The following is a 14,640-nucleotide window of genomic DNA, read 5'->3' on the forward strand; positions in this document are numbered from 1 at the left end:
CAGGGAATTGTTATATCAGATTTTTTAAGTTAGGGCTCATACGTCATATGCACGGGATTTGTGGCACAGACAGAAAAATGAGAGGGCCTTTCTGGATTATCAATTTCACATCTGTATGTTATATCGATACAATGCGCCAAACTGTACAGTGTTGAGTACGCGCCTTTTGGACTAGTCCAGATAATTAAAACTGACATCAGGATATTAACTAGAGATTTATGCGAATATGCAGAAGGCTTTGGATACACTGGAGATGATGATGATCAGTGTAAAGACACTTGCAGTGCTGTTATTAGTCAGATGTAAATTGTTAACGATCTGCTTGCTGTCTTTGACTTTAATATAAACTTTCATGTTTGGATGTTTCTAATATATAATATTTCATCACCATAAGTTGATTACATTTACTTCTATCCGTCGTTCTTGTAGAACAATGCAGGCTTCTGTCAGGTTGTCAGTTGCAGATCTGTTTTGCTAGCAGAGCCGTTGAGCACGGACCGCTCCTGTCACATATCTGGTTTGCATGACTGATTTCTGACCTTGTGCTGTCATATCAGTTTTTGTTGTGTATGGACCTCGTGATGTGATCTGAGGTAATAAACAGTTTGGTGCATGGCCCAATTTTCCTGAAGTATTCAGAGGATAATATATGCTCACTGCCTTTCATTGAATTCTGAACTTGTTCTTGACTTATGGTTATTTTTGGTCTAATGTTTACCTCCAATTCTTCTCTTAGTTTACTTGCACTTTGGAATCCTCTCACGGCATCCCATGTATGCCTAATTTTGAGTTAAGCTCTTCTATTTATGCTTGATTTAGACTCCCATGCACTTTATTACAGTCTATGGAACTGTTCATACATCCGTGTATTTTTTGCGGCCCCAGTAGTCTTATAAAATCAGTGTAACCTATCTTTGATCCAAATCATGGCTCAAAATTACCCATGCAAGTCTATGGGTCCATGAAAATCCCGGACAGCATACGGTTGGCATCTGAGGGCAAACTGTGCGCTGGATATGCGGTGGATATGGAAGGTTACAATGTATGCATTTCTTTGTCGCTCCATTGGGAGACCCAGACAATTGGGTGTATAGGCTATGCCTCCGGAGGCCGCACAAAGTAATACACTAAAAGTGTAAAGCCCCTCCCCTTCTGCCTATACACCCCCCGTGCTCCCACGGGCTCCTCAGTTTTTTTGCTTTGTGCGAAGGAGGCAGACATGCACGCACAGCTCCACAGATTAGTCAGCAGCAGCTGCTGACTATGTCGGATGGAAGAAAAGTGGGCCCATATAGGGCCCCCAGCATGCTCCCTTCTCACCCCACTCTTGTCGGCGGTGTTGTTAAGGTTGAGGTATCCATTGCGGGTAAGGAGGCTGGAGCCCACATGCTGTTTTCCTTCCCCATCCCCCTTAGGGCTCTGGGTGAAGTGGGATCCTATCGGTCTCCAGGCACTGAGACCGTGCTTCATCCACAACTCCTGAGGAGCCTGCTGGATAGGAGCCGGGTATCGTTCAGGGACATGGCCCTGCTACTTTAAGGTACTCTGTGTCCCCGTGGGGACCGCGCACAGCAACACTCCAGCATTACTGGGTGTGCTAGTGCACCGGGGACCGCGGCGCTGACCGCGTTTGTGCCATTATACACTGCAGCGTCGCTGAGTGTATTTGTGTATGGGGACTACCGCGCTGACCGCCGCTGCCATTGTTTTTTTTTACTGAGGCGCGGCTGGGACTGTTAGTGCGCCGGGGACTCTGCACCGGCCGCGCTTATACGGCGGCCGCGCTTATAACTCGAGTCCCCGGCTTTTGGGCCTAGTCTCTTTCTCTTCCCGCCCCCAGCCCTGCCAGTCAGGGGAAGGGCGGGACGCTGTACAGCACGGCGGCACTGAGGGCTGGAGCATGCTTTGCATACTCCACCCCCCTCACTGTGCACAGTGAGGCACCAGCTCCCGCACTTTCTGGGTCACGCCCACGGCTCCCTCCTCTCCTCAGGACGCCGGCAGCCATTCCTGTCAGCTCCTAGGACGCTGCAGAGGGGAGACAAACTCTGGGGGACCCAGGCAGGGATTCTGGTGGCCACACAACCGCTTTAAGCGGGCGGTAAGCAGCACCTGAGGTGCTGGCCCTACTTGTGCAAAAGTGTGATTATAGTTTATATGTTTTACAGGCTATACTTTACACTGTATGGTGCACAGTTGATTTCTGGCTATATACCCTGTTGTGTTGCTCAAAGGAGACAACAATATGGCGCCCACAAGAAGCAGGGGTGCCAAAACACAGGCTTACTATGCTGCCTGCGCCGCATGTACAACCTCGCTACCGGCAGGTTCCACTGACCCTCATTGTGTGCACTGCTCGGTCCCTGTAGCACTTGCTCAGTCGGAGCCTCTGCTAAGGGAGGCCCAGGGGGAACAACCAGCTAACACAGTCCAGGTGACAGGGACGGAGTTTGCAGTTTTTACTGACAGACTTTCTGAGACTATGGCTAAAATACTAGAAGCTTTGCAGTCCAGACCGGTATCTCAGACCATGGGCACTGTGGAATCACTGCCCCCTAATTCCCCTCAGTCGGAACATCAATGTGCCCCCGGGGTGTCTCATAGATCCCAGGGTGAGGTGTCTGACACGGACCGCAGTCCCAGACCGCCTAAGTGAGCTCGCTTGGAAATCCCCTCGACCTCATCACATTGTTCAGGGTCTCAGAGAGATGACTCTCTGTATGATGAAGCGGAGGTAGCCGATCAGGATTCTGATCCTGAGGCCGCTCTCAATCTTGATACTCCTGATGGGGACGCCATAGTGAATGATCTTATTGCGTCCATAAATAAGATGCTGGATATTTCTCCCTCAGCTCCTCCAGCAGAGGAGTCAGCCTCTCAGCAGGAGAAGTTCCGTTTCAGGTTCCCCAAGCGTACAGCGAGTATGTTTCTGGATCACTCCGACTTCAGAGAGGCAGTCCAGAAACACCGAGTTTGTCCAGACAAGCGTTTTTCCAAGCGCCTTAAGGATACACGTTATCCCTTCCCCCCTGACGTGGTCAAGGGCTGGACTCAGTGTCCCAAGGTGGATCCTCCAATCTCCAGACTGGCGGCTAGATCCATAGTTGCAGTTGAAGATGGGGCTTCACTCAAGGATGCCACTGCCAGACAGATGGAGCTCTGGTTGAAATCCATCTATGAGGCTATCGGCGCGTCTTTCGCTCCAGCATTCGCAGCAGTATGGGCACTCCAAGCTATCTCAGCGGGTCAAGCCCAAATTGACGCACTCACACGTACGTCTGCGCCGCAAGTGGCTTCCATAACCTCTCAAACGTCGGCATTTGCGTCCTACGCTATTAATGCTATCCTGGACTCTGCGAGCCGTACGGCGGTTGCAGCCGACAATTCGGTGGCATTACGCAGGGCCTTGTGGCTACGGGAATGGAAGGCAGATTCGATTGCCAAAAAGTGCTTAATCGGTTTGCCATTTTCTGGCGACCGTTTGTTTGGTGAGAGATTGGACGAAATCATAAAACAATCCAAGGGAAAGGAAACATCCTTACCCCAGGCCAAACCAACATTACCCCAACAGAGGAGGGGACAGTCGAGGTTTCGGTCCTTTCGGGGTGCGGGCAGAGCACAATTCTCCTCGTCCAAAAGGCCTCAGAAGGATCAGAGGAACTCCGATTCATGGCGGTCTAAGTCACGCCCTAAAAAGACCGCCGGAGGTGCCGCTACCAAGGCGGCTTCCTCATGACTTACGGCCGACTCACACCGCATCCTCGGTCGGTGGCAGGCTCTCCCTCTTCTGCGACACCTGGCTGCCACAGGTAAAAGACCGATGGGTGAGAGACATTCTGTCTCACGGTTACAGGATAGAGTTCAGCTCTCGTCCTCCGACTCGATTCTTCAGAACATCTCCGCCTCCCGAGCGAGCCGATGCTCTTCGGCAGGCGTTGGACACTCTGAAAGTAGAAGGAGTGGTGATCCCTGTTCCTCTTCAGCAACAGGGTCACGGTTTTTACTCCAACCTGTTTGTGGTTCCAAAGAAGGACGGGTCTTTCCGTCCTGTCCTGGACCTAAAACTGCTCAACAAACACGTAAAGACCAGGCGGTTCCGGATGGAATCCCTCCGCTCCGTCATCGCCTCAATGTCCCAAGGAGATTTCCTTGCATCGATCGATATCAAAGATGCTTATCTTCATGTTCCAATTGCTCCAGAGCATCAGCGCTTCCTGCGCTTCGCCATAGGAGACGAACACCTCCAGTTCGTGGCACTGCCGTTCGGCCTGGCGACAGCCCCCCGGGTTTTCACCAAGGTCATGGCTACAGTAGTCGCGGTCCTCCACTGCCAGGGTCACTCGGTGATCCCTTACTTAGACGATCTGCTGGTCAAGGCTCCCTCCCAAGAGGCATGCCAGCACAGCCTCAACGCTACTCTGGAGACTCTCCAGAGTTTCGGGTGGATCATCAATTTTCCAAAGTCAAATCTGACACCGGCCCAATCGCTGACATATCTTGGCATGGAGTTTCATACCCTCTCAGCGATAGTGAAGCTTCCGCTGAACAAGCAGCGTTCACTACAGACGGGGGTGCAATCTCTCCTTCAAGGTCAGTCACACCCCTTGAGGCGCCTCATGCACTTCCTGGGGAAGATGGTGGCAGCAATGGAGGCAGTCCCGTTCGCGCAGTTTCACCTGCGTCCTCTTCAATGGGACATCCTACGCAAATGGGACAGGAAACCGACGTCCCTCGACAGGAACATCTCCCTCTCTCAGGCAACCAAAGCTTCCCTTCGGTGGTGGCTTCTTCCCACTTCATTATCGAAGGGGAAATCCTTCCTACCCCCATCCTGGGCGGTGGTCACGACGGACGCGAGTCTGTCAGGGTGGGGAGCAGTTTTTCTCCACCACAGGGCTCAGGGTACGTGGACTCAGCAAGAGTCCTCGCTTCAGATCAATGTTCTGGAGATCAGGGCAGTGTATCTGGCCCTAAAAGCGTTCCAGCAGTGGCTGGAAGGCAAGCAGATCCGAATTCAGTCGGACAACTCCACAGCGGTGGCATACATCAACCACCAAGGCGGGACACGCAGTCGGCAAGCCTTCCAGGAAGTCCGGCGGATTCTACTGTGGGTGGAAGCCACAGCCTCCACCATCTTCGCAGTTCACATCCCAGGCGTAGAAAACTGGGAAGCAGACTTCCTCAGTCGCCAGGGCATGGACGCAGGGGAATGGTCCCTGCACCCGGACGTGTTTCAGGAGATATGTTGCCGCTGGGGCATGCCGGACGTCGACCTAATGGCGTCCCGGCACAACAACAAGGTACCGACGTTCATGGCACGGTCTCAAGATCCCAGAGCTATGGCGGCAGACGCCTTAGTTCAGGATTGGTCGCAGTTTCAGCTCCCTTATGTGTTTCCTCCGTTGGCACTGTTGCCCAGAGTGTTACGCAAGATCAGGGCCGACTGCCGCCGCGTCATCCTCGTCGCCCCAGACTGGCCGAGGAGGTCGTGGTACCCGGATCTGTGGCATCTCACGGTCGGCCAACCGTGGGCACTACCAGACCGACCAGACTTGCTGTCTCAAGGGCCGTTTTTCCATCTGAATTCTGCGGCCCTCAACCTGACTGTGTGGCCATTGAGTCCTGGATCCTAGCGTCGTCAGGATTATCTCAAGAGGTCATTGCCACTATGAGACAGGCTAGGAAACCAACGTCCGCCAAGATCTACCACAGGACGTGGAAAATTTTCCTGTCGTGGTGCTCTGCTCAGGGTTTTTCTCCCTGGCCATTTGCCTTGCCCACTTTTCTGTCCTTCCTTCAATCTGGTCTGGAAAAGGGTTTGTCGCTCGGCTCCCTTAAGGGACAAGTCTCAGCGCTCTCTGTGTTTTTCCAGAAGCGCCTAGCCAGACTTCCACAAGTACGCACGTTCCTGCAGGGGGTTTGTCACATCGTTCCTCCTTACAAGCGGCCGTTAGAACCCTGGGATCTAAACAGGGTGCTGATGGTTCTTCAGAAACCACCATTCGAGCCAATGAGGGATATTTCTCTCTCACGCCTTTCGCAGAAAGTGGTTTTCCTAGTAGCAGTCACTTCACTTCGGAGAGTGTCTGAGCTAGCAGCGTTGTCGTGCAAAGCCCCTTTCCTGGTGTTTCACCAGGACAAGGTGGTTCTGCGTCCGGTTCCGGAATTTCTCCCTAAGGTGATATCCCCCTTTCATCTCAATCAGGATATCTCCTTACCCTCTTTTTGTCCTCATCCAGTTCACCAATGTGAAAAGGATTTGCACTTGTTAGATCTGGTGAGAGCACTCAGACTCTACATTTCTCGTACGGCGCCCCTGCGCCGCTCGGATGCACTCTTTGTCCTTGTCGCTGGCCAGCGTAAAGGGTCACAGGCTTCCAAATCAACCCTGGCTCGGTGGATCAAGGAACCAATTCTCGAAGCTTACCGTTCTGCTGGGCTTCCGGTTCCCTCAGGGCTGAAGGCCCATTCTACCAGAGCCGTGGGTGCGTCCTGGGCTTTGAGGCACCAGGCTACGGCTCAGCAGGTGTGTCAGGCGGCTACCTGGTCGAGCCTGCACACTTTCACGAAACACTATCAGGTGCATACCTATGCTTCGGCGCATGCCAGCCTAGGTAGACGAGTCCTTCAGGCGGCGGTTGCCCACCTGTAGGAAGGGGCCGTTTTACGGCTCTATTACGAGGTATTATTTTACCCACCCAGGGACTGCTTTTGGACGTCCCAATTGTCTGGGTCTCCCAATGGAGCGACAAAGAAGAAGGGAATTTTGTTTACTTACCGTAAATTCCTTTTCTTCTAGCTCCAATTGGGAGACCCAGCACCCGCCCCTGTTTTTTTGTGTACACATGTTGTTCATGTTGAATGGTTTCAGTTCTCCGATATTCCTTCGGATTGAATTTACTTTAAACCAGTTTATAATTTTTACCTCCTTCTTGCTTTTGCACCAAAACTGAGGAGCCCGTGGGAGCACGGGGGGTGTATAGGCAGAAGGGGAGGGGCTTTACACTTTTAGTGTATTACTTTGTGCGGCCTCCGGAGGCATAGCCTATACACCCAATTGTCTGGGTCTCCCAATTGGAGCTAGAAGAAAAGGAATTTACGGTAAGTAAACAAAATTCCCTTCTTTTCATCAATGAATATCATTACTAAAACACTGATGGTGAAAACAGACACACTGATGAAGAGCAAGCTGTTGGTTACTCAGATTCTCCACTTTAACCATGGTGTTTTAATTTCAGACCACATGGAATCCATCTGTGGACTTGTGGTGGCATGAGCTGGTGAAGAATGCCAGCACGGAGTGTGAGCCAGAATGGTGTGATGCTGAAGATCAGCTGTTTATTCTTTACACCAGTGGGTCTACTGGCAAGCCCAAGGTAAATACATAAACTCTGGGTCAAAAAATGGTCTGTAGTAGAAAGATCAATTATTTCACAAATTCTATAACCCACAGGGAGTGGTTCATACTGTAGGAGGTTACATGATCTTCACTGCCACCACATTCAAGTATGTGTTTGACTACCATCACGATGATATATACTGGTGCACTGCTGACATTGGCTGGATTACTGGGCACTCCTACCTCGCCTATGGACCTTTAGCTAATGGGGCAACCAGTGTTTTGGTAAGTCAATTCTTCACAGGTTGTGGCCTTTTTGTTTAATTACAATCGTATTCTATTGTTCTATTTGTTAATTTCCTCTTTAACATTATTTATTTAGAATAATTTTCATTCTGTTTCCAGTTTGAAGGACTTCCCATATACCCAGATATTAGCCGTATGTGGCAAATCATTGATAAGTACAGTGTAAGCAAATTCTACACAGCACCAACTGCAATTCGCCTGCTGATGAAATATGGAGAGGAGCCAGTGAAAAGGTACCTCATCAGCAACTGTTACTAAATTGTCATTTTTGCCTTTTACAGACTATTGTAGTTAATATTATTATGCACAGATAATCGTGTGCTCATGTAAAGGGAATCTGTCACCAGGTTTCTGCTACCTCATCTGAGAGCAGTATAATGTAGAGACAGAGACCCCGATTCCAACGATGTCACTTGCTGAGCTGTTTGCTGTCAATTTGATAAAATCAATTTTTTTCTCTGATCTAGCAGTTATACAGGGCTCATGAACAGGCTGGACTACCTGGCAGCAGGCCAAACAGTCCTCTAATGATAATCTACTGCTGACTAATCATGATTTTATCAAAACTACAGCAGCCCAGTAGTGACACATCGCTGGAATCAGAGTCTCTGTCTCTACTAGAGCTGATCGAACGGCCAAAAAACCGGGACCGGCGGATCACTGCCAGATTTTAAAGGGAACCTGTCACATAGAATATGCGTTCTGACCTATCAGCAGATGCCTGTGTACCCTAATTACACCTCCCTACCCATCCCTGTGTTGTAAAATTGGGTAATATGGAAGTAATAAACGTTTTATTACTTCCATATTTCCTATGTAGATAGCAGGGTCACTGGCCCCATGGGCATCGCATTCCCCTGTGGGCGTCATACCATGGATTCACATGAGCGACGTCCCCTGTCTGCTCCTTCAGATCCCGCGCACGCGCACTTACCATTCCCGCAGCCTTGGTAAAATAAAACTATTTTCGAACCAGATATTTTTCTTTCTAAGGCTAGTTTCACACTTCCATCCAAACATACGCTGGCTTCTGCAAGTTCCATTAGTTTCAACACAAAAAAACCCAACAAAGACAAATGTTTTATATTATTTTTTCTGTCTACATTATGGTCAATTGAATATAGAAGACATACTCTCTATGGTACCTTAAAGGGAAGGTATCGTCAAAAAAAAAAAATAATAATAACTGAAAAAAATGTAAAGTAATAATGTTTAAATGTTTTGTTTAAATATTATTTTTTTTTTTAATTGTACAAAATTAAAAAAAAAATTAAAAAGTTTGATATTTTCCACTGTTAAACACTAGGGGGAGCAGCTTCTGAAATCCTACTGAATTTCCACTGTATAAAAAGCTCAGATTACAGCCTGCCGTAAAGTGGGAGGAGTCTGCTCTCCTGTGTGTGATGTCGCCTCCCCCCTCCTAATCTGAGTGTTTACAACAGATAACAGAGAATGACATGTAGGGACACAGTGCACAGCCATTTTCATGGTGACCAGAAATGCCTAAAGTGTCACCAAGGACAGCAGGAGTATCACACAGGATAGGATTAGATACACGGCTCAGCAGACAGTATCACACAGGAGAGGATTAGATACACAGCTCAGCAGACAGTATCACACAGGATAGGATTAGATACACGGCTCAGCAGACAGTATCACACAGGAGGGGATTAGATACACAGCTCAGCAGACAGTATCACACAGGATAGGATTGGATACACAGCTCAGCAGACAGTATCACACAGGATAGGATTAGATGCACGGCTCAGCAGACAGCATCACCCAGGAGAGGATTAGATACACGGCTCAGCAGACAGTATCACCCAGGACAGGATTAGATACACGGCTCAGCAGACAGTATCACACAGGAGAGGATTAGATACACGGCTCAGCAGACAGTATCACCCAGGACAGGATTAGATACACGGCTCAGCAGACAGTATCACACAGGAGAGGATTAGATACACAGCTCAGCAGACAGTATCACACAGCACAGGATTAGATACACGGCTCAGCAGACAGTATCACACAGGAGAGGATTAGATACACGGCTCAGAAGACAGCATCACCCAGGACAGGATTAGATACACAGCTCAGCAGACAGTATCACAGAGGATAGGATTAGATACACAGCTCAGCAGACAGTATCACACAGGAGAGGATTAGATACACAGATCAGCAGACAGCATCACCCAGGACAGGATTAGATACACAGCTCAGCAGACAGTATCACATAGGATTAGATACACAGCTCAGCAGACAGTATCACACAGGAGAGGATTAGATACACAGCTCAGCAGACAGTATCACACAGGAGAGGATTAGATACACGGCTCAGCAGACAGCATCACCCAGGACAGGATTAGATACACGGCTCAGCAGACAGTATCACAGAAGATAGGATTAGATACACAGCTCAGCAGACAGTATCACACAGGAGAGGATTAGATACACAGCTCAGCAGACAGTATTACACAGGACAGGATTAGATACACGGCTCAGCAGACAGTATCACACAGGAGAGGATTAGATACACGGCTCAGCAGACAGCATCACCCAGGACAGGATTAGATACACAGCTCAGCAGACAGTATCACACAGGAGAGGATTAGATACACAGCTCAGCAGACAGTATCACACAGGAGAGGATTAGATACACAGCTCAGCAGACAGCATCACCCAGGACAGGATTAGATACACGGCTCAGCAGACAGTATCACACAGCATAGGATTAGATACACAGCTCAGCAGACAGTATCACACAGGAGAGGATTAGATACACGGCTCAGCAGACAGCATCACCCAGGACAGGATTAGATACACGGCTCAGCAGACAGTATCACACAGGATAGGATTGGATACACAGCTCAGCAAACAGTATCACACAGGATAGGATTAGATGCACGGCTCAGCAGACAGCATCACCCAGGAGAGGATTAGATACACGGCTCAGCAGACAGTATCACCCAGGACAGGATTAGATACACGGCTCAGCAGACAGTATCACACAGGAGAGGATTAGATACACAGCTCAGCAGACAGTATCACACAGGACAGGATTAGATACACGGCTCAGCAGACAGTATCACACGGGAGAGGATTAGATACACGGCTCAGCAGACAGTATCACACAGGATAAGATTAGATACACAGCTCAGCAGACAGTATCACACAGGATAGGATTAGATGCACGGCTCAGCAGACAGCATCACCCAGGAGAGGATTAGATACACGGCTCAGCAGACAGTATCACCCAGGACAGGATTAGATACACGGCTCAGCAGACAGTATCACACAGGAGAGGATTAGATACACAGCTCAGCAGACAGTATCACACAGGACAGGATTAGATACACGGCTCAGCAGACAGTATCACACAGGAGAGGATCAGATACACGGCTCAGCAGACAGCATCACCCAGGACAGGATTAGATACACAGCTCAGCAGACAGTATCACAGAGGATAGGATTAGATACACAGCTCAGCAGACAGTATCACACAGGAGAGGATTAGATACACAGCTCAGCAGACAGCATCACCCAGGACAGGATTAGATACACGGCTCAGCAGACAGTATCACAGAGGATAGGATTAGATACACAGCTCAGCAGACAGTATCACACAGGAGAGGATTAGATACACAGCTCAGGAGACAGCACCCAGGACAGGATTAGATACACAGCTCAGCAGACAGTATCACACAGGATAGGATTAGATACACAGCTCAGCAGACAGTATCACACAGGAGAGGATTAGATACACAGCTCAGCAGACAGTATCACACAGGAGAGGATTAGATACACGGCTCAGCAGACAGCATCACCCAGGACAGGATTAGATACACGGCTCAGCAGACAGTATCACAGAAGATAGGATTAGATACACAGCTCAGCAGACAGTATCACACAGGAGAGGATTAGATACACAGCTCAGCAGACAGTATTACACAGGACAAGATTAGATACACGGCTCAGCAGACAGTATCACACAGGAGAGGATTAGATACACGGCTCAGCAGACAGCATCACCCAGGACAGGATTAGATACACAGCTCAGCAGACAGTATCACAGAGGATAGGATTAGATACACAGCTCAGCAGACAGTATCACACAGGAGAGGATTAGATACACAGCTCAGCAGACAGCATCACCCAGGACAGGATTAGATACACGGCTCAGCAGACAGTATCACACAGCATAGGATTAGATACACAGCTCAGCAGACAGTATCACACAGGAGAGGATTAGATACACGGCTCAGCAGACAGCATCACCCAGGACAGGATTAGATACACGGCTCAGCAGACAGTATCACACAGGATAGGATTGGATACACAGCTCAGCAGACAGTATCACACAGGATAGGATTAGATGCACGGCTCAGCAGACAGCATCACCCAGGAGAGGATTAGATACACGGCTCAGCAGACAGTATCACCCAGGACAGGATTAGATACACGGCTCAGCAGACAGTATCACACAGGAGAGGATTAGATACACAGCTCAGCAGACAGTATCACACAGCACAGGATTAGATACACGGCTCAGCAGACAGTATCACACAGGAGAGGATTAGATACACGGCTCAGAAGACAGCATCACCCAGGACAGGATTAGATACACAGCTCAGCAGACAGTATCACAGAGGATAGGATTAGATACACAGCTCAGCAGACAGTATCACACAGGAGAGGATTAGATACACAGCTCAGCAGACAGCATCACCCAGGACAGGATTAGATACACGGCTCAGCAGACAGTATCACAGAGGATAGGATTAGATACACAGCTCAGCAGACAGTATCACACAGGAGAGGATTAGATACACGGCTCAGGAAACAGCACCCAGGACAGGATTAGATGCACAGCTCAGCAGACAGTATCACACAGGATAGGATTAGATACACAGCTCAGCAGACAGTATCAGACAGGAGAGGATTAGATACACAGCTCAGCAGACAGTATCACACAGGAGAGGATTAGATACACGGCTCAGCAGACAGCATCACCCAGGACAGGATTAGATACACGGCTCAGCAGACAGTATCACAGAAGATAGGATTAGATACACAGCTCAGCAGACAGTATCACACAGGAGAGGATTAGATACACAGCTCAGCAGACAGTATTACACAGGACAGGATTAGATACACGGCTCAGCAGACAGTATCACACAGGAGAGGATTAGATACACGGCTCAGCAGACAGCATCACCCAGGACAGGATTAGATACACAGCTCAGCAGACAGTATCATAGAGGATAGGATTAGATACACAGCTCAGCAGACAGTATCACACAGGAAAGGATTAGATACACGGCTCAGCAGACAGCATCACCCAGAACAGGATTAGATACACGGCTCAGCAGACAGCATCACCCAGGACAGGATTCGATACACAGCTCAGCAGACAGTATCAGACAGGAGAGGATTAGATACACAACCCTGCAGACAGTATACTCTGATGGGGACCTTGTGCCACACACACACACACACACACACACACACACACACACACACACACACACACACATCATTCCTCCCTATGACCTCCGGTGGGCGCTCCAGGCAGCTGTGCAGCATGCCATCCTCCCCTGCGTCCGGCCGACATTTCACACATCCGATTGCATACACTCACACATCCGATCGCATACACTCACACATCCGATCGCATACACACACACACTCACGATATCGCACATACCTGTACAATCGCGCGCGCACACACACACACACACACACACAGCAGCGGCGGGCAGAGCTGGGGGAACTGCGGCAGCAGGCAGAGGGGGGACTTGGGAGAACGGAGGGAGGGGGTGTCATTGGAGATGGTAACGGCGGCGGCAGTAGCTGGGGCAGAGCAGGGGCTGGGGAGAACGGAAGGATGGGATGTCATCAGAGACAGTAAGGAGGGGAAGGGAGGGGAGGGGAGGCGGCCCGTACTCACACATCCCGGCGGTTGACAGGGGTAAAGTGGAGCAAACAGCACACGCTGTGAGCTCCACAATAATGGCGCTGAACTGCTCCCTCTTGTGTTCTGGACAGCCCAGGGGGCGCGTCCACGTCGCAGCAGACGCCCACTGTAATGTATGGCAAGGGGTCGGAGCCCGACTATCAGAGTCTATGCACAGGGGCTGCCATAAAGGAAGGAGTTACTGTCGTTACACACAAGGCAAATCCAGCATGGCAGCCCCCAGTGCCTCCAGTAAAATAAGAATTACATAAAAACTAAATAAGCTGCGATTTTTATTTTGTATTAGAAATACTTGATTTCATAATCACTATTTTTAATACAAAAATAAAAAAACGCGATACCTTCCCTTTAAGGGGTATGTGTGGTATAATCTTTGTCCGTCATAGGACGGACATATTTCTTGTGTGAGAATCCTTAGACTAAAGATGTTCCTTAACTCCTAATCTCCTGAGCATGCTTTGTGATCTGTGCAGGGAAGGGAAAAAGGTGAGCTGTGACCATCACCCATTGTAGATAGTGTTACTACAGTATTTCCCCGAAAATAAGACCCTTTCTTATATTCTTTTTTTGCTCTGAAAGATGTGCTAGTGCTTCTTTTCAGGAGATGTCTTAATTTTTTTCTATGAACAATCATCCAAATATTTTCTTGAACAAAAAAAATCAACATTTATTCAAATATAGTCATATTGCATTCTGGAACATCAAGCGCTCTCCAAACCTTGTGGAGCTTCTGACCGAGCTTCTGACCGATCTTTCTCTGTCCATCCATCCAAAACTGTATACACTCTTCTCTTCAGCTTTGCATTTCTGAAATTTAGAGACCTTTTGTTGACAGCGTAGTGGTCATGAATCCGTGTTATCATCAGGATATAAACACTGGGGGCCCTGTGAAATTGCCCAGTTTTCTCTCCCTTCCCCTTAATGCCAGTCCTGCGTACCAGCCTGTCTCCTGTTCAGTTCTTCTAGACTCCTGAATTAAGGAGACATTTGGTCACATGATTGTGAAGTCATCAAAGATTTT

The 14,640-nt window shown here is 49.0% G+C and overlaps 1 protein-coding gene across 2 annotated transcripts in view; it reads left to right on the forward strand.

Annotated features, from left to right (window-relative positions):
* Nucleotides 1-14,640, forward strand: part of ACSS2 (acyl-CoA synthetase short chain family member 2) — a 113,181-nt gene that overhangs the window by 62,165 nt on the left and 36,376 nt on the right. For both annotated transcript variants that reach the window (XM_075349881.1, XM_075349882.1), the window contains 3 exons: nt 7,239-7,376; nt 7,454-7,624; nt 7,745-7,878. In XM_075349881.1, coding sequence (XP_075205996.1) covers nt 7,239-7,376; nt 7,454-7,624; nt 7,745-7,878 — 443 coding nt within the window. The remainder of the gene's footprint in view (nt 1-7,238; nt 7,377-7,453; nt 7,625-7,744; nt 7,879-14,640) is intronic.

The sequence above is a fragment of the Anomaloglossus baeobatrachus genome, chromosome 5 (assembly GCF_048569485.1).
Source record: "Anomaloglossus baeobatrachus isolate aAnoBae1 chromosome 5, aAnoBae1.hap1, whole genome shotgun sequence".
In the NCBI taxonomy this organism is placed as follows: domain Eukaryota; kingdom Metazoa; phylum Chordata; class Amphibia; order Anura; family Aromobatidae; genus Anomaloglossus; species Anomaloglossus baeobatrachus.